We start from the raw sequence: 24,639 nt of genomic DNA on the forward strand, positions 1-24,639 counted from the left end.
CAGACCAGAGGGGGGATTCAATCATTCATTCATTCATTCAATCGTATTTATTGAGTGCTTACTGTGTTCAAGGCACTGTACTAAGTGCTTGGTAAAGTACTATATAACAATTAGCAGACACATTCCCTGCCCAGAACGTGGGGAGACAGACACTAATATACAAAAATAAATTACAGATATGTGCATAAGGTGATGGACATTAATATACATAAATAGATTACAGGTAGGTGCATAAGTGCTGTGGGACTGGGAGGGGAAATGAATGAAGGGAGCAAGTCAGGGTGACGCAGAAGGGAGTGGGAAAAGAGGAAAGTGCGGGCTTAGCCAGAGAAGGCCTCTTGGCAAACGGTCAGCAGCAAGATGAGATTGAGGTACAGTGAGTAGGTTGGCATTAGAAGAGTGAAACGTACGGACTGGATTGTAGTAGGGAATCAGTGAGGTAAGGAGGGCAGATATTTTATCCCCATTTTACAGAGCACTTAAGTGACTTGTCGAAGGTCACACAGCCATCCAATGGCAGAGATGGGCCTAGAACTTGGGTCTTCAACCTCCTATTGCCGGGCTTTTTCCACTAGGCCAAAAAGGGAAGGAAAACTTTGGGAGAGAATAACTTTCCCTCTGTCCTTTAATGCATCATTTCCTGCCTTTCAGAAATAGGAAAAACTGAGACTCACTTTTGTGCTCTTTATTCAAGTGTGTCTGCCAACCCCTTAACAACTTTGCCAAGGAGTCCTCCATTTCATTTTTCATAAATCATTTGTTCTTTATAATTAGAAGACACCTCATTTTGCGAATGCTGTCTCTGCCTGTCTGATCAGCAATGTACAATATAATTTTTTATAATCCCGGTGAAAGGCAGCTGTACTCCAAAGTGATTTAGCTAAGGTTTGGATTTTGTTCTTAGCTGAGCAATCTCGTGGTTTTCAATCTGAGAGAAATTCAGTTGTATGGATCATTTTAGAAACCATCTTACTGGGTCCTTTGTGATTACAGGGACCGTTTCATCAGCCCTGGTCAATCAGCAAACTGTCACGTGCCGTAATCTGCACCGGCTTAGATCAGAAAGGGGCCAATGATCAGCAGAGATACAGCAAAATAAGTTACCAAATGAATCCTGCCTTAGAGTGACCCAAAAAGGGATGCGTACCATGCATGCTGTTATTATCAGTCAGTGCTATTTATTGAGAATTTGTTGTGTGAGTAACACTGTACAAAGCACTTGGGAGAGAACAATACAACAGAGTTGGTAGACATGTTCCCTGCCCGCAACAACCTTAAAATTCAGAGGAGAAGGACATTAATATAAATAAATAATTTCTAGATATGTACTGTAGGGCAGGGAGGCGGGGAGGGAACTAATACCAAATGCCCAAAGGGCACAGATCCAAGTGCATTCATTCATTCAATAGTATTCATTGAGCGCTTACTATGTGCAGAGCACTGTACTAAGCGCTTGATAAGTGCATAGATGGAACCAGGGAAAAGAGGGCTTAGTCAGGAAAGGCCTCCTGGGGGAGTTGTCACCTTAATAAGGCTTTGAAGGTGGGGAGAGTGGTTGTGGATGTTGTGAAGGCAGAACTGATAGGATCTGTTGACAGACTGAATGTGTGGGTTGTAGAAGAGAGACGAATCAAGGACAACACCAAGTTTTCGGGCTTGTGAGATAGGGAGGATAGTGGTATTGTCTACAGTGATGGGAAAGGCGTGGGGAGGACAGGGTTTGGGTAGGAATAAAAGGAGTTCTGTTTTGGACGTGCTTAATTTGAGGTGTCCGTGGGACAGCCAGGCAGAGATGTCCTGAAGGCAGGAGGAAATGTGAGACTGCAAGAGAAGGAGAGAGGTCAGGGCTGGAGATGGAGATTTGGGAATCATCTCTGTAGGGATGGTAGTTGAAGCCACGGGAGCGCATGAGTTCTCCAAGGGAATGGGCCCCAGAACTGAATCTTGAGGGACTCCTACAGTTAGAGGGTGGGAGGCAGAGGAGGAGCCCTCGTAAGAGACCGAAAATGATTTGCCAGAGAGATAGGAGGAGAACCATTCATTCATTCAATAGTATTTATTGAGCGCTTACTATGTGCAGAGCACTGTACTAAGCGCTTGGGATGAACAAGTCGGCAACAGATAGAGACAGTCCCTGCCGTTTGACGGGCTTACAGTCTAATCGGGGGAGACGGACAGACAAGAACAATGGCACTAAACAGCGTCAAGGGGAAGAACATCTCGTAAAAACAATGGCAACTAAACAGAATCAAGGCGATGTACAATTCATTAACAAAATAAATAGGGTAACGAAAATATATACAGTTGAGCGGACGAGTACAGTGCTGTGGGGATGGGAAGGGAGAGGTGGAGGAGCAGAGGGAAAAGGGGAAAATGAGGCTTTAGCTGCGGAGAGGTAAAGGGGGGATGGCAGAGGGAGTAGAGGGGGAAGAGGAGCTCAGTCTGGGAACGCCTCTTGGAGGAGGTGATTTTTAAGTAAGGTTTTGAAGAGGGAAAGAGAATCAGTTTGGCGGAGGTGAGGAGGGAGGGCGTTCCAGGACCGCGGGAGGACGTGACCCGGGGGTCGACGGCGGGATAGGCGAGACCGAGGGACGGCGAGGAGGTGGGCGGCAGAGGAGCGGAGCGTGCGGGGTGGGCGGTAGAAAGAGAGAAGGGAGGAGAGGTAGGAAGGGGCAAGGTGACGGAGAGCCTTGAAGCCTAGAGTGAGGAGTTTTTGTTTGGAGCGGAGGTCGATAGGCAACCACTGGAGTTGTTTAAGAAGGGGAGTGACATGCCCAGATCGTTTCTGCAGGAAGATGAGCCGGGCAGCGGAGTGAAGAATAGACCGGAGCGGGGCGAGAGAGGAGGAAGGGAGGTCAGAGAGAAGGCTGACACAGTAGTCTAGCCGGGATATAACCAGTAGAGGACAGTGTCAGTGAAGCCGAGGTTGGATAAAGTTTCAAGGAGAAGGAGGGTAGTCCACAGCGTCGAAGGCAGCTGAGAGGTTGAGGAGGATTGTGCTGGCACTGCTCCATTTCAAGTGTGTTTAAACAGTGTTTGGCATCAGCCTGGCTACACCTGTCCCAGTCCGTGACAAACCCAACTTTCACTAATGCCACAGAAATTTGAAAGAGAGGTAGTCAGTTGTCTGCTTTAGTTCCTGTATGTGGATATAGATGCACGAACTCAGTCTTGTGTCCAAGATCCTAAATTTCCAAATGGGGCTCACCAGGTCTGTGTTTGCTTTTAATCATGGAACTAACGTGTTACTCATTTTGTTTTGGATTCAGACTGACCCAGACTTTGTGGGGGTTAATAGAAACAATTGGGAAAATAGGCTTCATGCAGCCTTGCTTATTTTGGGAATACACGTTGTTACAGTGTTTTTAGTGGTACTTGTTAAGCGCTCACTACGTGCCACGGATGGTACGAAGTGCTTAGGTAGGTAATCGGGGTCGACACACTCCCTGTCCCACTTGGGACTCACAGTCTAAGTCGGAGAGAGGAGGATTTAATCGCCATTTTATAGATGAGGAAACTGAGGCCCGGAGAAGTGAAGCGACTTGCCCAAGGTCACATAGCAGGCAAACGGCAGAGCTGGGATTAGAACCCAGGTCCTCTGACTCCCAGGCCCGTGCTCTTTCTACTAGACCATGCTGCTTCTCTAAGTCCCATTACTATAACTACTACTGAATCCTTGACTTACAGATAATAGGATAAAAAACGATTCTTGTCACGTCCCTCATCAATCTGATCCAAGGTGGTGGGGGTGCTACCAGAACCCTGGTTTCATAGTCCCATTGATGTGGCCAAGGAATCCAAGATTTGGCTCTTACTTCAGGAGACCACGTCAACCCTAGCCCGATGGAACTTCCTCTGCCTGGCTTTTCTTGACTCATAAAATAGGGATAAAGAAGGGATAAGAATAAAACCCTTTGTCATGATGATGATGTTGGTATTTGTTAAGCGCTTACTATGTGCAGAGCACTGTTCTAAGCGCCGGGGGAGATACAGGGTAATCAGGTTGTCCCACGTGAGGCTCACAGTCTTAATCCTCATTTTACAGATGAGGTAACTGAGGCACAGAGAAGTGAAGTGACTTGCCCACAGTCCCACAGCTGACAAGTGGCAGAGCTGGGATCACCATCCTCTCTGGCAGAAAGGGCTGGCACCCCCTGCCATGGGGTCTCTCTCAGGTCATTACCTAAAAACGCGGACACCGACTGGTCCTATTTCTCACGTTTGACTTGAAAGCATGAGAAACGGAGACTTTATTAGGTGTTTCCTGGGTCTCTAAAAGGATAGACGAATACACCCTTGGGCACTGCCAACTCGACTACATTGAAAAGAGTAAAATTTCTAGTTACGTAGCCGGGGAGATCATAAGAACGCTCTAGTCCTTGAAATATCTATCAGTCCATCAATGGCATATATTGAGTGCTTACTGTGTGCAGAGCCCTGTACTAAACACTTGGGAGAGTACAATATGGCAGAGTCAGTAGGCATGTTCCCTGCCCGCAATAAACTATGGGGCAGTTCCCGTATGAATGCACCCATTATCCACATATTTTGCTTAGGGACTGCTGAAGGACCCAGGAATTGCTCACTGCTGACCTCTGCAAGCACTAGAAGCTCTCTCATCTTGATTTGTCGTCACTCTGCAGGGGCTATCAATATCCCAAAGGTGGGGCTAATCCTAGGGGGGGGAGTGGAGAAGAAGGAGGTTATGGTATTTGGTAAGCGCTTTTTTGGAATGGTATTTGTTAAATGCTTACTATGTGCCAAGCACTCTTCTAAGTGCTGGGGTAGACACAAGCTAATGGTTGGACGCGGTCCATGTCTCATATGGGGCTCACGACCGTAATCCCCATTTTACAGACAAAGGAGGTAACAGAGGCCCAGAGAAGATAAGTAACTTGCCCAGAGTCACACAGCAGACAGGTGGAGGAGCTGGGATTAGAACCCAGGTCCCCTGACTCCCAAGCCCGTGCTCTTTCCACTAAGCCACGCTCCTTCTCTACACTCACTCCCTCTCGGCCTCTTCTGACACCGCGCGTGTGTCATGGCCATTTAAAATTTCTCAGCTCTGGGACGGTGATGGCCGCCGATGGGGACACGAGGCGATGTGAGGCCGTATAGGGTTGTATACTCGGCACTGAGCTCTGGGCCCCAGGCAGTGCCCCGGGCTGGCCCCGGCCCTTACTCTCTCCCTGGCTCTGCTGCCATCGCTCCCCTCATCCTCCCAGCTGAGCACAGACCCGGGCATCGGCCTGGAGTGGCCCCTCTAGCGGAGCCGCCCCCTCGTCGCCCCGCTTAACCGAATCGCGATGCTTCCGTGCTTGTGGGTCCCGGAGCCAAGCAGACGAGGTATGACCGGGTCCCGATAAAAATCTGTTCCGGGGGGCGGAAGGGAGGTAGACGGGATCTCGCAGTCACATCTTGCCTGCTGGCTGGAGGCCTGTTGAGGGAGCGAGCCCAGGGATGAAGAGTGGTGGGGGAGAGGTGCCCCCGAAAGTCTTGCTGAATCACAGCGGGGTCGGGGTGGCGCCCCCAGTCTCTTCCTTTGTCCCCCAGCGCAGCGTGTGTGGGGGTCTTCCAAGTCCTACCCCCCTTCACACATCTCAGACTGAAGGCTCCAGCTCAAGCTGCCGGGCCGGGCGTGCACGGAAATCCGCTCTCGGGTCTCCGCTGCCGTTCTGGTCGGAGAAGCGCGGTGCTGGGCGATGATGTTATTGTGTCGCATTGCATACGATGCCATCCGTGTCGTGGGGTCAGCGAGGGGCTTCGGTAAGATGATCTAGCCAAGGGTGGGTGGTCGGCCCAGGTGGGACTGACTTTCTGTGGCTCCCTGATGCTTTATTTCAAGTCAGCCACGGGATGGCAGCAAAACACCCGGAGCAGGATTCCCTCCTTGCCTCGAAGCAGCTAGAAGCTTTTCTCTCCCCCTTTTCCAATCCATTTCTTTAGAGGGCTAATTTAGATCAATCCAGTCCCTAATTGCGGAGGCTTTTTGTATCTTTGGGGGCGCTTGAAAACATCAGCGATGTTTTCTACGCGAAGCCACTTAATAGCACCGATTTTCCCGGAATTAGCCTTCATTTAGCCCGGGTGCACTTCAGCTTGGGTTTGCGGTTAACATAGCGGGGTTTGGGTAGAGGCGGGTGCTGAGGGAGAAAGGGTGCACTTAACGGTTTAATCTACCTTGCAGACTGTGCTCCGGTCCTTCCTCTCCTTGGGAGATGATTCATGATGGTGAGAGATCTCTTAACCTCCCCGGGAACTGAGCAGCAACTCTATCTGGTGAGCATGGCTGCCAAAGGCCCTCCCAGGATCACACCCGGAGAGTTTCCGTTACTCTACCAGTCTCGGATTCGGGAGGAGAGTCAAGCGGAGACACACCCGTTCCATTCCTGGATTGGACAGTGGCTAGCGAGTGGAAGGTAGTCTGCTGTAAATCAAAACTCTCCCGTGCTGGACGGCGGCTGCATGGGAGAGAGTCGAAGGCGGAGACCCGACTTTACTGTGCAGAAGAAGGCAACGACAAACCGCTTCCTTATTTTTACCCAAGAAAACTCTACGGATACGCCACCGGGGCAGTTGCGGGTGGAGGCGGGGCGTTCTGGGAGAGATGTGTCCGTGGAGTCTCTGTGGGTCGGAAACCATTTGACAGCATAAGACAGACAGCAGCAAAAACTACTGGTTGACGCGTCTTCCCACTCATTTCTGGCACTGTGGACTTTTCCCTGTGCTTGTAGGTTCTTTATGAATATCTTTATGTTTATCAGAATCTAAAGTTCTTTCCCTCAGAGTGATGCCTGTGTGACTCCATCCACGTGTGGAGGTTGTTGCTGTTAGGGTGTCTACCAACTCTGTTATATTGTACTCTGCCAAGCCCTTAATACAGTGCTCTGTACACAAGAAGTGCTTAACAAATACAACTGATCGATAGGGCAGAAGGAGCGGTAAGGAATGAGAATAGTTTCCTGGTATCGAACGCAGACTGAAAAAAGACGATTCTAATGTTGTTATCCCATCATTTTAGTCCATCGGTTCCCACACGGATAGTCTTGAGGGCCACACCCATGGTTGTGACATTTACCGTATTGTCTAATCTTAGGTGATTTTTCAAGGGAAGGTTTTATTCACACAGTAAGTGCTCAGTAAATACCATTGATTGATTATCATTGCCCTGAAGGGTGTCGTTTCTTGATTTTACTCTCATGAATCTCTCCCCTTCTACCTGTTCTAACTGGTCAAGAAACTTTACGTAAGAAGCATTGAACTGATGGGGTGCCCCAGTTTGAGGAACACTCTTTGAGTATTTGTTAGTGATTCCTTTCTAGGGTTACAACCCAGTGCTCCCTGTTTCACAAGTTGGGGAGCATTCTGTCACAGATTTAAAAATTCAGAGTGAAACAGCAGACCCTTAAGCAAGTGTCCCATCTCTTATCCTTTGCCAGTGAACATACAGGCGAGTATTTCTGTACCGCAGACCATGTTTGATCTAATTGTCCTTTATTTATCCCAGAGCAGAGCACAGAGCAAGTGCTTAATAAATAGTCAGAAAAAGTGCAGGGAAGGGGCAACCAAACAGACAAGGGGGAAAGCAGCTTCCATTTTAGAATAGACTGAGAAACTTAGGGCTTTTCATTTTGGAAAGATGCATGTTGAAAGGGGACCGTGATTGATGTTCCAAAATTTATGAATGGTATGGACAGAGTGAAAACATGGAATTTTGGGTCATCACATCCCACAGAATCAGGACTGGGGCGTCCACTGAAGCTTGGGTTCAAGGTACAGAGGAAACGCTTTTTTACCCACTGGATAGTAAGTGCATAGAATTCCCTATCAGAGGAAGTTGTTCCAGCAGAAAATGCCAATAGGTTCAAGAAGAGCTTGGATTAAATTAATAGATGATAGCTCCAGGACTGTATCAGAGGGAAAAGGGTTCTAATCCCAGCTCTGCCGATTGCTTGCTGTGTGACCTTGAGCAAATCACTGAACTTCTCTGTGCCTCAGTTTCCCCAACTGTAAAATGGGGATCCAATACCTCTTCTCTCTCCTCCTTAGACTGTGAGCCCCATGCGGGACAGGGGCTGTGTGCAACTTGTACCTACCCCAGTGCTTAGAACAGTGTTTGACCCATAGTAAGAGGTTAACGAATAACATAAAAAAGAGAGAGGGAAAGAGTGACATTAGAAAGCCCGAGAAGCATTTAAAAAGTTGCATGGATCATAGGTTCATTAGAGGTTGTTCAGGAAGAAGTTAAAGAGTGTTAGTAGGTACCACCCTAACCATGAAGAAGGAAGATAAGGAGGGTAACTATCATATCATTGCAACATTCAGAAAAAGAACACTGGTTTGGATAATAATAATAATAATTGTGGTATTTGTTAAAGGCTTACTATGGGCCAAGCACTGGGCTAGATAAGAGATAACCAGGTCCACCTAGGGATCCCAGTGTAAGCAGGAGGGGAATCAGGTATTTAAACCTCATTTCACAGATGAGGAAACTGAGACACAAAGTTAAATAGTTTATCCAATGTCACTCAGCAGGCAAGGGGCTGAGCCGGGATTAGAGTTTAGGTCCTCTGACTGCTTCTCACTGCTTCAAACTCCTTCTTGTTTTACCCCAAGGTTCCAGGCAAAATTTAGGCATTATCCATATCACATTTTCATGGCTCTGCCCTCCTCTCATCATAGAGACGATGCTTAAAATTCCTGATTTAACTGTAATTTTATTTATTCTAGTGCCTCTCTCTCCTATTAGGTGGTTAACTCCTTGAAGGAAGGGATTGTACCTGCTTATTCTTTTGTACTCTCTCAAATGCTTAGTATAGACTCGGTTCTCAATAAATACTATCGATCGACCGACTGACTGCGAGGCCTGGTAATCTACGGAGTCAAGAAGATTATAGGTTAAATTTACTCGGTCGATCAATTGCATTTATTGAGTGCTTACTGTGTGCAGAGCACTGTACTAAGCACTTGGGAGAGTATAGTGTTACCGAGTTGGTAGACACTTTTCCTATTCTCAAATCTGCCAGTGATAAACTGTTTTACTCTCTTTAAACCAACCAGTGGTTCTCATTTGACTGGTTCTTAAGAGAATGAAAGATGCAACTAACTCAGCCTGGATTTTTCCTTAGGGAGCTACTGCCTCTGAGTTTGATGATAACTTTGAAAGAACAACTAGCCTTTGGAGACTGCCCCACGGCAAGACCCAAAGGGACCACTACATTTTTAAGGTACCACAACTGTGTAGGTAAGCAGCTTCGGTGCTTCTTGAATCTTCATTGGCCTAATTTAATAATGTTGGTATTTGTAAAGTGCTTACTATGTGCAGAGCACTGTTCTAAGCGCTGGGGTAGACACAGGGGAATCAGGTTGTCCCAGGTGGGGCTCACAGTCTTAATCCCCATTTTACAGATGAGGGAACTGAGGCACAGAGAAGTGAAGTGACTTGCCCACAGTCACACAGCTGACAAGTGGCAGAGTTCAGTTGGAGACATCAGAATGCAATTTATAAATAACAACACACTGACATGAGGGATTGGGGGGGAAAGGAGGACGGTTGTCCTTCTGTTCCAAGTATCATGAGAATTGATCATGATTGGCCCCAGATGTCATGCTCTTTGTTATATGAACACAATATTTCCATTAAAAAATAGTTTACCTTTCATGGAACTTTTGTTTTGGACTGTGGAATTTCCTGTTCCTTAAGAGTCAGCAGTTGCATCCAATGAAATACTGGACAGGGGTAGTGTAACAAATTGTCTAAAATTAAACATTGAATGGTATTGTCAACCCACCAGCTGTTATATGCTAATTTGAGAAGCAGCATGGCCTAGTGGAAAGAGCACAGGCCTGGGAATCAGAGGACCAGAGTTCCAATCCCAACTCTGCCACTTGCCTGCTTTGTGACCTTGGGAAAGTCACAACTTCCCTGTGCCTCAGTTTGGTCATCTGTAAAATGGGGAATAAATATCTACTCTCCCTCCTACTTAGACTATGAACGTCAGGGCCCGTGTCCAATCTGCATATGCTTTATCTACCCTAGGGCTTACTACAGTACTTGGCACATGGTAAGTGCTTAACGTGTACCACAATTATTATTATTATCATCATCAATTCAGTGGACCTAACAAGTCAAAGCGAGAAAATGGTGGTAGATCAGTCCAGCCCTTTTCACTCAATGTTAACTGCTACCTCTATTCCAAGGGAAAGAGATCCCAAAGTGCTTTGCTTGGCACCCCATCCACCAGAGCAGATACTGTATTATTAGATCCTCTTTTACTGGAGTGGAGGTGGTATCTCGGATTGATTCAGCAGCTCCAGTTGGATCAGCCTGTTCCATTAGATACAATCCCTCCATTCGATCTGAGTCTCAGATCTCATACCCTCGTGGGATCTCAAGCCCAGAATCCATGTTGATTGAAAATCCCCTGCGACCTAGACATCTTGGCTGAAACAGGAGGACGAGAAGGAGCAGGAGGAGGAGGAGGAGGAAAAGGAAGAGGAAGAAGAGGAGGGGAAAGAGGAGGAGGAGGCTCTGCCCAGCCCCGGCCGCTTGAGAGAAGAGACCGTAGTGGGTTGCCTCTGATCTTTTGTTCTGTGACAAATGACAACCTGTATTTTCTGATGACTGAATTGCAGGTAGGCTGACTTCGATTTTTGGAAACAGTGTTTAGGATTTGTAGACAATTCACTTTTTTTAAAAAGTATTTGTTAAGAGCTTTCTATGTGCCAGGCACTATACTCAGCGCTGGGGTACGTAGAAGATGTTCAGGTTGGCCACAGTCCATGTCCTACATGGGGCTCTTAGTTTTAATCCCAGTTTTGCAGATGAGGAAGGTGAGGCACAGAGAAATGAAGTGACTTGCTCGAGGTCACACAGCAGTTAAGGGGCCGAACTGGGATAAGAACCCACATCCTCTGACTCCCAGGCCTGGGTTGTCTCCACTAGGCGATGCTGCTTCTCACTTTGAAATATTTAATTTTTGCAATTTGTTGCTCTTCCACATTCAGGTTTTATCTTTAGAAGGATGTGACACCGGATACTCCAACCATGTGCAAAATGGCAGCAGACGCTATATTACCACTTCTCAAGAACTGAAAGTTTGCCCCATTAGACCACAGTCACCTTTTGAACAGTGCAGCTATTTTCACTCATTTCAAAACTGCATTGAAAATCTGGCACTTGAAGAATCATGTGAAAAGCCACCCAAGGTTCATAAAAGTCATTCAGTTGCTGAATCGATATGTAAAATTTAGCCTTACAAACCGGTGGCCAAAGGCGACATTAATTACTTACATCTTTTGACTCCAGTTCGCAACCCAAACTTGCTTGTCACCTTCCAGGCCTTCAGTGGTGGAATAGCTTCATCCCTCCTTTTTAGACAATCTGTCCGTCCCCTTTTTAACAGTATAACATGGAAACCTTTACTGATTAAAATCACCTTCCCTTCTAGTCCCCATCTAAGCAGCGCTTTATAATAATGATGATGGCATTTGTTAAGCGCTTACTATGTGCCAAGCACTGTTCTAAGCGCTGGGGTAGAAACAAGGTAATCAGGTTGTCCCACATGGGGCTCACAGTCTTAATCCCCATTTTACAGATGAGATAATTGAGGCCCAGAGAAGTTGTACTTTAGCAACATGGTACTCTAGCCTCTAAGCTCCTAGTGGGCAGAAGTCCTGCCTGCCAACTCTACCGTAAGCTCGTTGTGGGCAGGAAATATATGTGTTTATTGTCATATTGCACTCTCCCAAGCCTTTAATATAGTGGTTGGCACACAGTAAGCGCTCGATAAATACGATTGAATGAATTAATGAATGAATGTATTGTCCTCTCCCAAACATTCTGCACACAGGTGCTCATTGAATGTCATCGATCGATGAGTGATGATAATAATAATGATGTTTGTTAAGTGCTTACTGTGTGCCAGGCACTGTACTAAGCGCTGGGGTGGATACAGTTTCAATCCCCATTTTACATATGAGGTAACTGAGGCCCAGAGAAGTGAAGTGAGTCACCCAAGGTCACACAGCAGACACGTGGAGGAGCTGGGATTAGTACCCTTGACCTTCTGACTCTCGGGCCCGTGCTCTATCCACTACGTCGTGCTGCTTCTACTGTCACTCAGTTAACGGTAAAATAACCTATATGCACTAATAGCCTAGGCACTGTCTCCTGCATGCCCTGGGTGTACATGGGCTTCCGAGAAGGGAAGAAAAAGAGGGAGCAGTCTAAGGGTTTGGAGACACAATGAGGGGCAAGCCTGGAGCTGGGAGTGAACCCTAAACTAGAGCTATGACAGGGAGTGAGCCCAGGAGGAGTAGCAAGAGACTGGAGGAGGAGGGACTGAGAGTAGAAGGGGGAAAACCATGGACTGGGGGAGGTAGCTGGAGGAGAGGAAGGAAGAAGGAGTGAGGAGCAGGGGAAAGTGGACACAAAAAGCCTGTGTTGTATGCATGGCTCTCAATAATGATCCTACTAATCATGATGCATTTCAACTAATAGAGGACTATGTCACGAGTGTGCTGCGAATATAAAATGGGTAATGTCCCTGCTCATTTTAATTGTTGTAATGTCTGGTTTAAGAATTATCCATGCTTCAAGCCACGGTAGCTACCCAGAGTTTACTGTGTTTCGTGAGTGAGGTGTAGTTGTGACAGTAATTCCATGGTCCGTGGGTTTCCTTGGTAGTGTGTTCCACTCTACCGATCAGAGGACAAAATCTGGGACATTTGAATCTCAGACTTTCAGAACTATCAATTGGGTGTTCCATAATTGCCATGGAAGGAACAAAGGCTTTCCAAATCACACGTTTCAAATTAGAGTAACATTCCTTACGGTACTTGGCACGTGATTAAGTACACAGTGCACTATGGGAGGCTCCTGCTTAGATGGTGGTGGAGGGGAAAGCACTAATCATGAATCTTCTCAGTCATCACACCTTGCAGCACGAAGCTGAGAAAGTCAGCGACTTAAGGTCAGAGGCTGCTTAAATTGTCCATGAAGTTCGGCGTAAGTGATAATGTTATTTAATGCTATTTTTCTTCAGAAATACTTCTGAACCATGTATTTCGAGTTTCTGGGGCAGTCTGTGTGTGTGTGTTTGTGCTTGTGTGTTCATTCTATTTAGGAAGAAAACAATAAGATGCAGAAGACAATTTAGAAGAAGCTTGTCCCAGTAATACCTTAAGGATTGCGTAGCAATTCATATCGTATGACTAAAATGAACCTGCCTAAGACCTTTTAGCATGGCCTAGTGGAAGGAACACAGGCCTGGGAGACAGGAGACATTATTATTATTATATTTGTTAAGCACATACTGTCAAGCCTGTTCTAAACGTCGGGTAGATGCAAATTAATCAGGTTGGACACAGTCCCTGACCCACATCGGTCTCACTGTCTAAGAAAGAGGGCGAACAAGACAAATGAAGCAGCGTGGCTTAGTGGAGAGCACAGGCCTGGAAGTCAGAGGACCTGGGTTCTATTCCTGGAGCCACGACTTGGCCTGCTGCGTGACCTTGGACAAGTCACTTAACTTCTCTGTGGTTCAGTTAGCTCATCTATAAAATGGAGATTAAAGCTATGAGCCCCACGTGGGGCACGGACTGTGTCCAGCTTGATTAGCTTGAATCCACCCCAGCGCTTAATACAATGCCTGGCACATAGTAAGTGGCTTAACAAATGCCTTAAAAAAAAAAGACAAATACATAATACACAGAATAAGACATGGGTTCAAATTCCGTCCCCATTTCCCGGTCTTTTGAATTTGACTTTGCTGTGCCTCAGTTTTCTCAGCTGAAAAATGAGGATCCAATACCTGTTCTTCCTCCCCCTTATACTGTGACCCTCATGTGGAAAAAGAAATGTGTCTACAGTGCTCTGCGCACAGTAAGTTCTCAATAAATACGATTGAATGAATGAATGAACATAATAGTGGCCGTAGTAATGATATTTAACCGCTGACCCCTGGCCCACATCCTACCTCTGGCCTGGAAGGCCCTCACTCCGCAAATTCATCAGACAATTACTCTCCCCCACTTCAAAGCCTTACTGAAGGCCCATCTCCTCCAAGAGGCCTTTCCAGACTAAGCCCCACTTTTCCTCATCTCCCACTCCCTTCTGCATCGCCCTGACTCGCTCCCTTTTCTCTCCCCCCCCCCCGCCTCACAACAATTATGTATATATCTGTAATTTTATTTATATTGATGTCTGTTTATTTGTACTGATGTCTGTCTCCGCCCACTCTAGACTGTGAGCTCGCTGTGGGCAGGGATTGTCACAGTTTATTGCTGAACTGTACTCTCCCAAGAGCTCAGTACCGTGCTCTGCACACAGTAAGCGTTTACTAAATATGATTGAATGAATGAATGACTATGCGCTTACTATGAGCAGAACCCTATACGATGAGGTTGGGAGAGTGCAATACAATGGAGTTGGTAGATATATTCCCTGCCTACAAGGAGCTGACAGTTTGGGTCAGGGGCTTACATTCTAGAGCATTAAGAGACTAGGATGAAGACAGAAACACAGTACACAAAATAAAAACAAAAGGCAGTAAGGAGCTGTAGCCGACTGTAATATATCTACTACCCTAGTGCTGAGGGTACTAGGTAACAGTGCCTGACCCATAGTAAGTGCTTAACAAATACCATTAAAGTAAATACGGCCCAACCTCATTAAAAACATTGCATTTGGTGTTGGGGATTCATATTTTTATTATCAATTTGGAAAAGTCTATTTTTGGATTTTAGCACAATTAAATAGAAAATAGTAGTAGTTGAAGTTATGAGTGTGATTGGGTGGCCCTTAGTTCTTTTTAAACATTTCCTCCTAACAACCTCGATAGAATTTGAAGGGCTAAGTACTGAAGTTGTTCAACTTCAGCACTGGAGTTTATTCACTTTTGCTAAATCAAGTCCTCGCCTTCAAAGACCCAATTCTTCTTGGCACATTTAAGAGAGAAGAGAAACAGTACCTAGCAAGATTTCTATTTCCAATTTCTGTCGTTTTTTGGAGTTCTTGTCCAATTTACATAAGAACAAGCAACGCAGTCTTTTTTAAACCTTCTCCAAAGAAAATATTAGAGATTGGTGAGTTCTTAAAAGATTCTAGTCAAAAGGATTTAAGAAATTAGAAAAGTAAACTTACAGATTTGATAGCCATACACACAAAAGCCCAGAGCAAAAGTAAGGTACAATGAAATTATCACCTGTATCTTCCTGCTTGTTCACTTTCCCTTTCAAAATACCTTACAAGCATTCCCTCCTGCAGATCTCTTAATTTCCGGTAATTCTCACTGAATTCAATAAGAGTAAAACTTGTATTATGATGTTAGGATCAAGCTGTAACTACATAAATCAGATTTAAAAAATTCAAATCCTTTCGGATTCGCCACAGAACTCTAGATGATGAGAGTTGTCAAATATTGCAGTTTTTTAAAGGGAGCAAAATTACACTGTTGGCAAGCTAATACTTCATTTTATATTGTTTGGAATTCACCATCTTGGATTCCTTTTGTTACTTATGTTGTATTTTGCAATCATCTCTATATATGGTTTAACAATGGAAAAAACCATGAATTAATCTGGAGTTAAAGATGATTCTGAGTTACAGTCTGATCTGCTTAAAAACAGGCCCATTATCAACTGTAGATAACAAGAAAAATGAATGCCTTGTCACGTGCATAATCTGTAATAACAGAGTGTGTTAATCTTGTATTTATTCTAGAGTCTAAGCATAATAATTGACACTAGGAACATTAAAATTCCATACGGGGAAAAGAGTAACATCATTTAAAGTCAATAATGAATTTAGATTGACCACAAACATTGTATTCACTTCTAAGCTTTTCACTCCCTTTAACATCATGAAAATTTTTCTCACTTTCACCTTCTTAAAAAAGTTGTACTAAAGGAAGATTATAGAATTTTTGGTCGAGTCATGTTTTTAAATTGGGCTGCCAGCAGTAATTTGCTGATATCAGATTTAACTTTTTAAAAATCAAATTATGAGGTTTGGATTGCATTGAGAAAATGTACAGTTAAAAAACCTAAATGAAGTTTCTATCAGTCTCTTGCTTCAGGTTCCCTGTTCTTTTCTCAACTCATCCATTCTGTATGTCTCAAGAAGTGTTACGATTGCCTGTGAAGATTATCTGGTTCATGGGCTGGACAGAAACCTTACATTAGTTGAGCTAAATTCTCTTCAGAAGTTCCAGCAGCTGAAGGATCTCAGATAGGAAGACTTCCCTAGGTCTCTTTCTCCCTTCTCTATCTGTGACTTTCCAACCCTATTCAATGTAAGTGTCAGTTTTCCCTTCAGAGGTACCCGACGGCATTACGTTTTTCAACAGACACAACCCTTTCCTTTCTAGATCAGGAAGTCTTATCCTCTGCTACAGTGTGCGGGGCTGTTCGTTAAAACTATTTTAAGGTCCTCGATGTTCCACCCGCTTTATTGGAATAACTTTTAGGGAACAGATGTTGGGTCCGCATTTCAGTGTTTTCAAGGATTGAGCAGTTGTGAGAAGCCCCATCATTCCAGTGGCACTCCGGGCATTGTGTAATAATGTAAAGAACAAGTGACGACCTTTGTTCCCTTTCTGTGGTTTCCCTATTACAACTGCTAACCAAGTTGATTTATGTCTATTATTTTTATAATGATTCATTGCTTGGCACCCTATTTCTTATTCTAAGAACAATTTATAAAAAAATGCTCATGTTTTTAAGCCCAGTGGGTTACTCTGAGAACACCTAACACTTAGGCCACTCTTAATGGTAATAATAATAATAGCATTAAGGGTATCGGTAAAGTGCCTACTATGTGCCAAGCACTAGGGTAGATACAAGATAATCCAGTTGGACATAGTCCCTGTCCCACGGAGGCTCACAGTCTAAGAGGGAGAAAAAGATCGAATCCCCATTTTACAGATGAGAAAACAGAGGCACAGAAAAGTTAAGTGACTTGCCCAGGGTCACACAGCAGGTGGGTAGCAGAGCCTGGATTAAAACTCAAATCCTCTGATTTTCCCAGGACTGCGCTCTTTCCACTAGGCCACGCTGGTTCTCTATTTTCAACCACTCCTTGCTGCATTCTGTGACAATAATTCTGATTTGGGCTCTTGGTCAGTAGAGATACATTGGTAATTGCTGACATTCTCTCAGTGGCACATAAATCCAACGCAGCTAAGGACAGCGGAAAAAGGCACATCCATCATTCGTCTTTAATTCGCCAGCTGAATGATGCCAGTCGACTTAGTACGAACTAGGGGTGAAAGCGCTCACCTCTTCCATCTGAGACTCCTGAGGCCACAGCAAGGCACCCTCGCGAACCTTGTGGGGGAAACCCAGCTCCCTCTGCTCCTTTCTCCCTTATTAGCCATCTGAAGCATGCGTGCATCTGTTCCAAGAGGAGACTCACTGCTTGGGAGGCAGCCGAATGTGTTGCCCCCTGTTCCGTTTCTTCCTCGTGCAGCTGTTTCAGTCACGCTGAGACAAAATCACACCAAACGAGTGGGAAGGATTGGTTCTCTACGAAGGAGATGATGATAATTGTGGAGACGTGGAGATGTGCAGCATGGCGTAGTGGATAGAGCACGGGCCTGGGAGTCACGGTCACGGGTTCTAATCCCGGCTCTGCTGCTTGTCTACCGTGTGACCTTGGGCAGGTCACTTCACTTCTCTGGGCCTCGGTTACCTCATCTGTAAAATGGAGCTCGAGACTGTGAGCTCCTTGTGGGACAGGGACTGCGTCCAACCCAATTTGCTTATATCCACCCCAGGGCTTAGTACAGTGCCTGGCACATTGTAAACGCTTAACAGATACCATAATTATTATGATGATTTATTATGAGCACAGTAGCAGAAAGCCAAAGGGAAGGCTTGGGATAATAATAATAATAATAATAATATTTAAGCACTTACTATGTTCCAAACACTGTACTCAGCCCTGGGGTAGATATAAGATAATCAGGTCCCACAAGGGGCTCACATTCTAAGTAGCAGGGAGCACAGGTATTGAATCCCCATTTTGCAGATGAGGGAACGGAGGCATAGAAAAGTGAAGTGACTTACCCAAGGTGACAAAGCAGGTAAGTGGCAGAGCTGGGATTAGAACACAGGCCTCCCTTTCCCTCTGGTCCCCTCCCCTCCCTACCCCACCTTCCGTTCCTCCCCCTTCCCCCTTCCCCTCCACTCAGCAGTGTGCTCATTTGTATATATCATTTATTACCCTATTTATTTTGTTAATGAGGTGTACATCCCCTTGATTCTATTTATCGTGATAATGTTGTCTTGTTTTTGTTTTGTTCTGTATTGCTCAGCTATCTGTCTCCCCCGATTAGACCGTGAGCCCGTCATTAGGCAGGGATGATCTTTATCTTTGCCCAATTGTACATTCCAAGCACTTAGGACAGTGCTCTGCATGCAGTAAGCGCTCAATAAATACTACTGAAGGAATGAATGAAGGTCCTCTGATTCCTGACATTGGAGGTTTCTGCCATTTTAACTGCTGACCTATTTAAAAATTTTCTCTCTAGCTGTTTGTTTTTAAATGGTATTTGTTAAGCACTTTGTGCCAGGCACTATACTAAACGCTGGTATAGATACAAGCTAATCAGGTTGGACACAGTCCATATCCACATGGGGCTCACGGTATTAATTCCCATTTCACAGATGAGGTAACTGAGGCCCAGAGGAGTGAAGAGAACCGACAAGATTTGTTGACAGATTGAATATGTGGGTTGAATGAGAGAGATGAGTTGAAGATAATGCCAAGGTTATGGGCTTTCAGACAGGGACCATTGTGGTGGTGTCTTCAGTGATAGCAAAGTCGAGGGGAGAATAAGGTTTGGGTAGGAAGAGGAGGTTTTATACATGTTAAAGCTGAGGCGTCAGTGGGATATCCAAGTAAAGATGTCCTGAAGGCAGGAGGAAATGTGAGACTGCAGAAAGCGTCAGAGGTCAGGGCCGTTGAGGTAGATTTGGGAATCATCCTGGCAGAGATGGTAGTTGAAGCCATGGGAGCAAATGAGTTGTCCAAGGGAACGGGTGTAGCTGGAGGATAGAAGGGAACCTAGAGCTGAGCCTTGAGGGACTCCCACAAGAGGAGTCTGAGAAAGAGACTGAGAAAGGGTGGCCAGAGAAGTAGGAGGGGAACCAGGAGAAGAAGCCAGTTAGATAATGTTTCCAGGAGAAGGGTGTGGTCCACAGTGTCTAAGGATGTATGCTTTGCAAGTTGCAACACTTTCAACAGATAATTGGAGTGATGACGATGATTTACAGTTTCGCTCCAGTAGAACCCAGTACATTAATAGAAGGAAGATGAAGGATCAAACATAGCTAGAACAAATGGAAAGAAAAATGATTTGGGTGGAATTCTTTAGAATGATTGGCGGGGTGACTTGATTCACAGTAATAGTCGTGGTATGTGTTAAGTGCTTACTATGTGCAAGCACTATTCTAAGCACTGGGGCAGATATAAGAAGAAGCAGTATTGCCTAGTGGATAGCGCACAAGCCTAGAAGTCAGAAGGAACTGGGTCTAATCCCGGCTCTGCCACTCGTCTGCTGTGTGACCTTGGACAAGTCACTTAACTTCTCTGTGCCTCAGGTACCTCATCTGTAAAATGGGGATTAAGACTGTGAGTCTGTTGTGGGACAGGGACTGTATCCATGGTGATTAACTTGTGTCTACCCCAGCGCTTAGTACAGTGCCTGGCACATAGTAAGCAGTTAACAAATACCATAAAAAAATACAAGATAATCAGGTCAGACACAGTCTCTGTCCCACATAGAGCTCACAGACTAAGTAGATTTTACAGATGACAGAAGTGAGGTTCAGAGAAGTGAATTCCACTTATTGCTATTTGATTCCATTTATTTCTATTGTTTTAATGAGATGTTCATCCCCTCGATTCTCTTTATTGCTATTGTTCTTGTCTGTCCGTCTCCCCCGATTAGACTGTAAGCCCGTCAAAGGGCAGGGACTGTCTCTATCTGTTACCGATTTGTAAATTCCAAGCACTTAGTACAGTGCTCTGCACATAGTAAGTGCTCAATAAATACTATTGAATGAATGAATTGATCTTGCCCAAGGTCACACAGCAGATGAGTGATGGAGCCGGTATAAGAACCCAGGTCCTCCTGACTCACAGGTCCACACTCTTTCCACTAGGCCATGCTGCTTCCAAACAAATCTACATTGCCTTATTATTTTACAGTTCAAGCCACCCTCTGATTCTGACCAGTCAGTTACATAGATTGCTAATTTTCCCAACATGTTCCTTTCTTGGTAGAATCCTAGTTGATTTTTATGGAATTCCCGCCCCACCAAGCCCCTCCCGCACCTGAAACAGCATGGGAAAAGGGGCTCATTCATCTGATCTGATCAGCAAGAGGCTTCTCTTATTAACGAAGCTTTATTACTTAGGGATTGTCTCTGTTGCTGAATTGTACTTCCCAAGCGCTTAGTACAATGCTCAGCATGCATTGACCGCTCAGTAAATGAGATTGAATGAATGAATGAATGAATAATTAAAGCTGTTCAGCTAAGCAGTGATGAACCTGTTTAAACGGGAAGGATATATGAATTCTAGTAGTGTCAGTTTTGAAAGTTAATCTGCACCTAGAACACAAATGACAGCCATCTGCTTGGGACAATTTGGGAGCAGGCCTGCTGGAGGCCAGGGCACGGCAACAGAGGCAAATCCCATCCGGCTGAGGTGATTCTATCTAGCTGTTACCGTCAAACTCTTTAGTCATCTGTAGGTGGCCTTTCTGACACCCATTTGACTTCCCTGTGGTAATTGCGAAGCAGGCACACCTTTCTGCCTTCACCTTTCTTGCTTCACTAGAGAGTGGTAGTTCCAGTCAGATGTGATACATAAAAACTAGACTGGCGTGTTGGAGGGATTGCAGCACGTGATTCAGTGGATGGGATCAACTTGACCCTCCTTCAATCAGTGGTATTTACTGAGCACTTATTGTGTACTGAGCAGTGTGCTGAGCGCTTGGGAGAATATAATACAGTTGTTAGACTTATTCCCTGTCCACAAAGAGCTCCCTTCCTTCGCGGTATAGCAACGATGGCTTTTCCCCAGGGGAAGAGCCACCTGAGAGACTGCCGCAAGACTTACTGTTATGATTATTAAGAATAATCATCATAATAATGGTATTTGCTAAGTAGCTTACTATGTGCCAGACACTGTACTAAGCGCTGGGATTTAAAGAAGCAGCCTAGAGGCATTGCCTGGAAGTCAGAAGGATCTGGGTTCTAATCCTGGCTCTGCCACTTGACTGCTGGGTGACTTTGGGCAAGTCTCTGTGCCTCAGTTACCTCATCTGTAAGATGGGGATTAAGGCCGTGAGTCCTAAGTGGGACATGGACTATGTCCGACCTGATTAACATGTGTCTACCCCGGTGCTTAGTTCAGCGCCTGGCACATAGTGAGCGTTTTACAGATACCATTAAAAAAAAAAAGAGTGAGTGATTTCATTGCTGCTGGAAGAATTACTTTAGGGAGAGCTATTTTTAGTGGAAGACTCCGATTAACCTTTCCAGCTTTTTGTTGCTTTTGCAAAGATAAAACTGGATGACCTTGGAAAGAAAACACTGGGATATTGTAAAGAATCATTTATATGTAGTTGAACACTTGGAAGAAGATCAAAGTAATCTTCTTTAAAAACTGCCCCCCCACCCATCAGCACTCTGAGGTGGTGATTTATAAATGAAGAGCTTAATGCAGTAGTTCAGCTTTTTCTTTTTCCACTCTGATGCTCTACACTGCACAGTCAGTAGAGCCTTTCATTCATTTCAATCAACCGTCCTGTTTAACCTTGGGAGGAGTAAATTTCCACAGAACCAGGCTTCTGATCAGCTGCAAGAGTGGCTATCTTCCTTGTTCCAGGCTTCCTGCTAAAGTCTTTTGAAACTCCCCTATGCTTCTTCCTTTTAGTGAGGAAGACCTGCTACTAGGAATTCCATTGTGATGTAAAACTTTCTAGCGTGTCCTTGATTGCCCTAGCACAGGGGCAAACCAGTGGCAACTCACATTTCAATGTATAAGGTCAAAATTGGGGGATTTAAAACGAGTCCCAAGAAGGGAGCTTTCTCTTCAAGTCTGAAGCGGGTTTCCTTTATCCGCTGCTTCCTCCCTCCTCTCTTTGAGCATGTCACTCCTTTCTCAGAGGTGCTCTAAAATAAACACGCACAATACCAAGACTCAGAGCTCCTTTTCAGCATTGGCTTCAGTGTTACATACACCCCTCCACACACATACACCTACACACCCATTCCCCGCCCCCTCCCCTTTGGGGAAAGACCTAGATTAAGGTTCCTTAAGGTCAGGTCTAGGACTCAACTAAGCCCTTATTTCCTCTTCTCTCACTCCCTTCTGCATCACCCTTACACTTGGATTTTCACCCTTTATTCACCCCTCCCTCAGCTCCTCAGCACTTACGTATGTATCCATAATTTATTTACTTTATATTAATGGCTGTTTCCCCCTCTAGACTGTGAGCTCGTTGTGGGCAGGGAACACCTCTCTCAACTCTATTATGTTGTACTCTCCCAAGGGCTTAGTACAGTGTTCTGCACAATTTTGGGTCTGAAATACGAAAACTGCGAGTTGACTGTCCCGGCGGCTATCTTTTTAAATGGCCACTCTGAGCAGATGTGATCGACATGGAGACTTTGATGCTAAGCAGCATCTTTGCAGAAAACTGGATAATCTGGAAAAATCTCTTGAAATTCTATGGAAACTTCCATCCTATATCCAGAAATGACCAGAAACATTCCTGAACTGCTCAGCCCCCTGTTTCCTCTCCCTAAAGGCGAAGGAGGGCACTAGTGCTGTCTCAGGACTGCTGGACATTAAGACTCTGCACCTCACTCTTCATCCTGACTCAAGAACTGCAGCTACAGTTATCTCCCTATTTCCCTCCTACCATTCCTTTCTGAACACCTTCTTTTTAATGATATTTGTTAAATGCTTACTGTGTGCCAGGTACTGTTCTAAGTGCTGAGCGACTTATCTACGCCTCCTCCCTTCACTTCCTCTCCTCCAGATCTCTCTTTGACCTCCCCCTATGAAATCTAGCTTCTGCACCCTCCACTCTATGGAAACTGCCTCCCTAAGGTCACCAGTGACACCCTTCTTACCAAATCCAATGGCCTCTGTCCCATCCTAATCCTCCTCGACCTCTCAGCTGCCCTCGACACTCTCGGCCACCCCTTTCTCTTGGAAACATTATCCAATATTGGCTTCAGTGGCACTGTCCTCTCCTGGTTCTCCTCTCATCTCTCTGGTTACTTCATCTCAGTCTCATTTGTGGGCTCCTCCTCTGCCTTCTGCTTCCTAACTGTGGGAGTCCCTCAAGTCTCAGCTATTCTCCATCTACATGGAGAACTAATTCACTCCCGTGGCTTCAATTACCATCTCTGTCGACGATTCCCAAATTTCCATCTCCATCTCTGATCTCTCTCTTCTCTGCAGTCTCACATTTCCTCCAGCTTTCAGGACATCTCTACTTGGATGTCATCATCAATATTTATTGAACACTTACTACATGCAGAGCACTACTAAACACTAGGGAGAGTACAATGCAAGAGTTGGCAGCCACACTCCCTATCCACAACGAACTTACAGTCTAGAGGGGGAGGCAGACATTAATATAAATAAATTATGAAATATAGCAATATAAATAATCACATATTTATAATAATATGTAATAATATATTTATAAAAGAATGTAATACACAATTTATAGTATTTAGAAATATTATACATTTCATAGTACATTATTTAGTATAGTATTATATTTACAGTACAATATATTTATTGTGCATAGGTGCTGTGGGGTTGAGGGTGAGGCGAATATCAAATGCCCAAAAGTGTCCTGCCGACACCTCAAATTTAACAAATCCAAAGCAGAATTCCTCATCTTCCCACCCAAACCCTGTCCCTCCCATGACTTTCTCATCACTGTAGACAGTACCACCATCCTCCAGGTCTCTCAAGCCCATAACCTTGGCATTAACCTCAACTCATCTCTCTCATTCGACCCACATATTCCATCTGTCACCAAATCCTGTCAGGCCTATCAATCGATAAATGGTATTTATTAAGCACTTACTGTGTTCAGAACACCATATGAAGGGCTTTTTTTTTTTTTACAATATCCCTAGAATCTATCCCTCCCTCTCCATCCAAAAGGCCACCGTGCTGATCAAAGCTCTTTTTATATTCTGCTGTGACTATTGCATAAGCCTCCATGCTGACCTGCCTCTCTTCTGTCTCTCCCCTCTCCAGCTCCTACTTCACTCTGCTAGCTGGTTATTTTTCTAAAAAAACTTCAGTCCATGTCTCCCCACTCCTCCAAAGTCTCCAGTTGTTGCACATCCATCTCCGCATCAAACAGAAACTCCTTGCCACCAGCTTTGAGGCACTCAATCAGCTTTCCCCCTCCTACCTTACCTCACTGATTTCCTACCGCAATCCAGTCTGCACACTTCATTCCTCTATTACCAGCTTCCTCACTGTACCTCAATCTTGTCTATCCGGCCACCGACCCCTTGCCCACACCCTCTCTCTGGCCTGAAACTCCCTTCTTGTTCATATACGACAGCTCGCTTCTCTCCTTCTAT

The 24,639-nt window shown here is 45.1% G+C and overlaps 1 protein-coding gene across 1 annotated transcript in view; it reads left to right on the forward strand.

Moving 5' to 3' along the window:
* SPATA6L (spermatogenesis associated 6 like) overlaps positions 1 to 6,315 on the forward strand; it is a 39,120-nt gene extending 32,805 nt beyond the window's left edge. The window contains exon 6 of the mRNA XM_029055853.2: positions 6,188 to 6,315. Within this exon, the coding sequence (XP_028911686.1) occupies positions 6,188 to 6,229 (42 nt within the window). The 3' untranslated portion in view covers positions 6,230 to 6,315. The remainder of the gene's footprint in view (positions 1 to 6,187) is intronic.
* Positions 6,316 to 24,639: the final 18,324 nt, after the last annotated feature.

The sequence above is a fragment of the Ornithorhynchus anatinus genome, chromosome X5 (assembly GCF_004115215.2).
Source record: "Ornithorhynchus anatinus isolate Pmale09 chromosome X5, mOrnAna1.pri.v4, whole genome shotgun sequence".
In the NCBI taxonomy this organism is placed as follows: Eukaryota; Metazoa; Chordata; class Mammalia; order Monotremata; family Ornithorhynchidae; genus Ornithorhynchus; species Ornithorhynchus anatinus.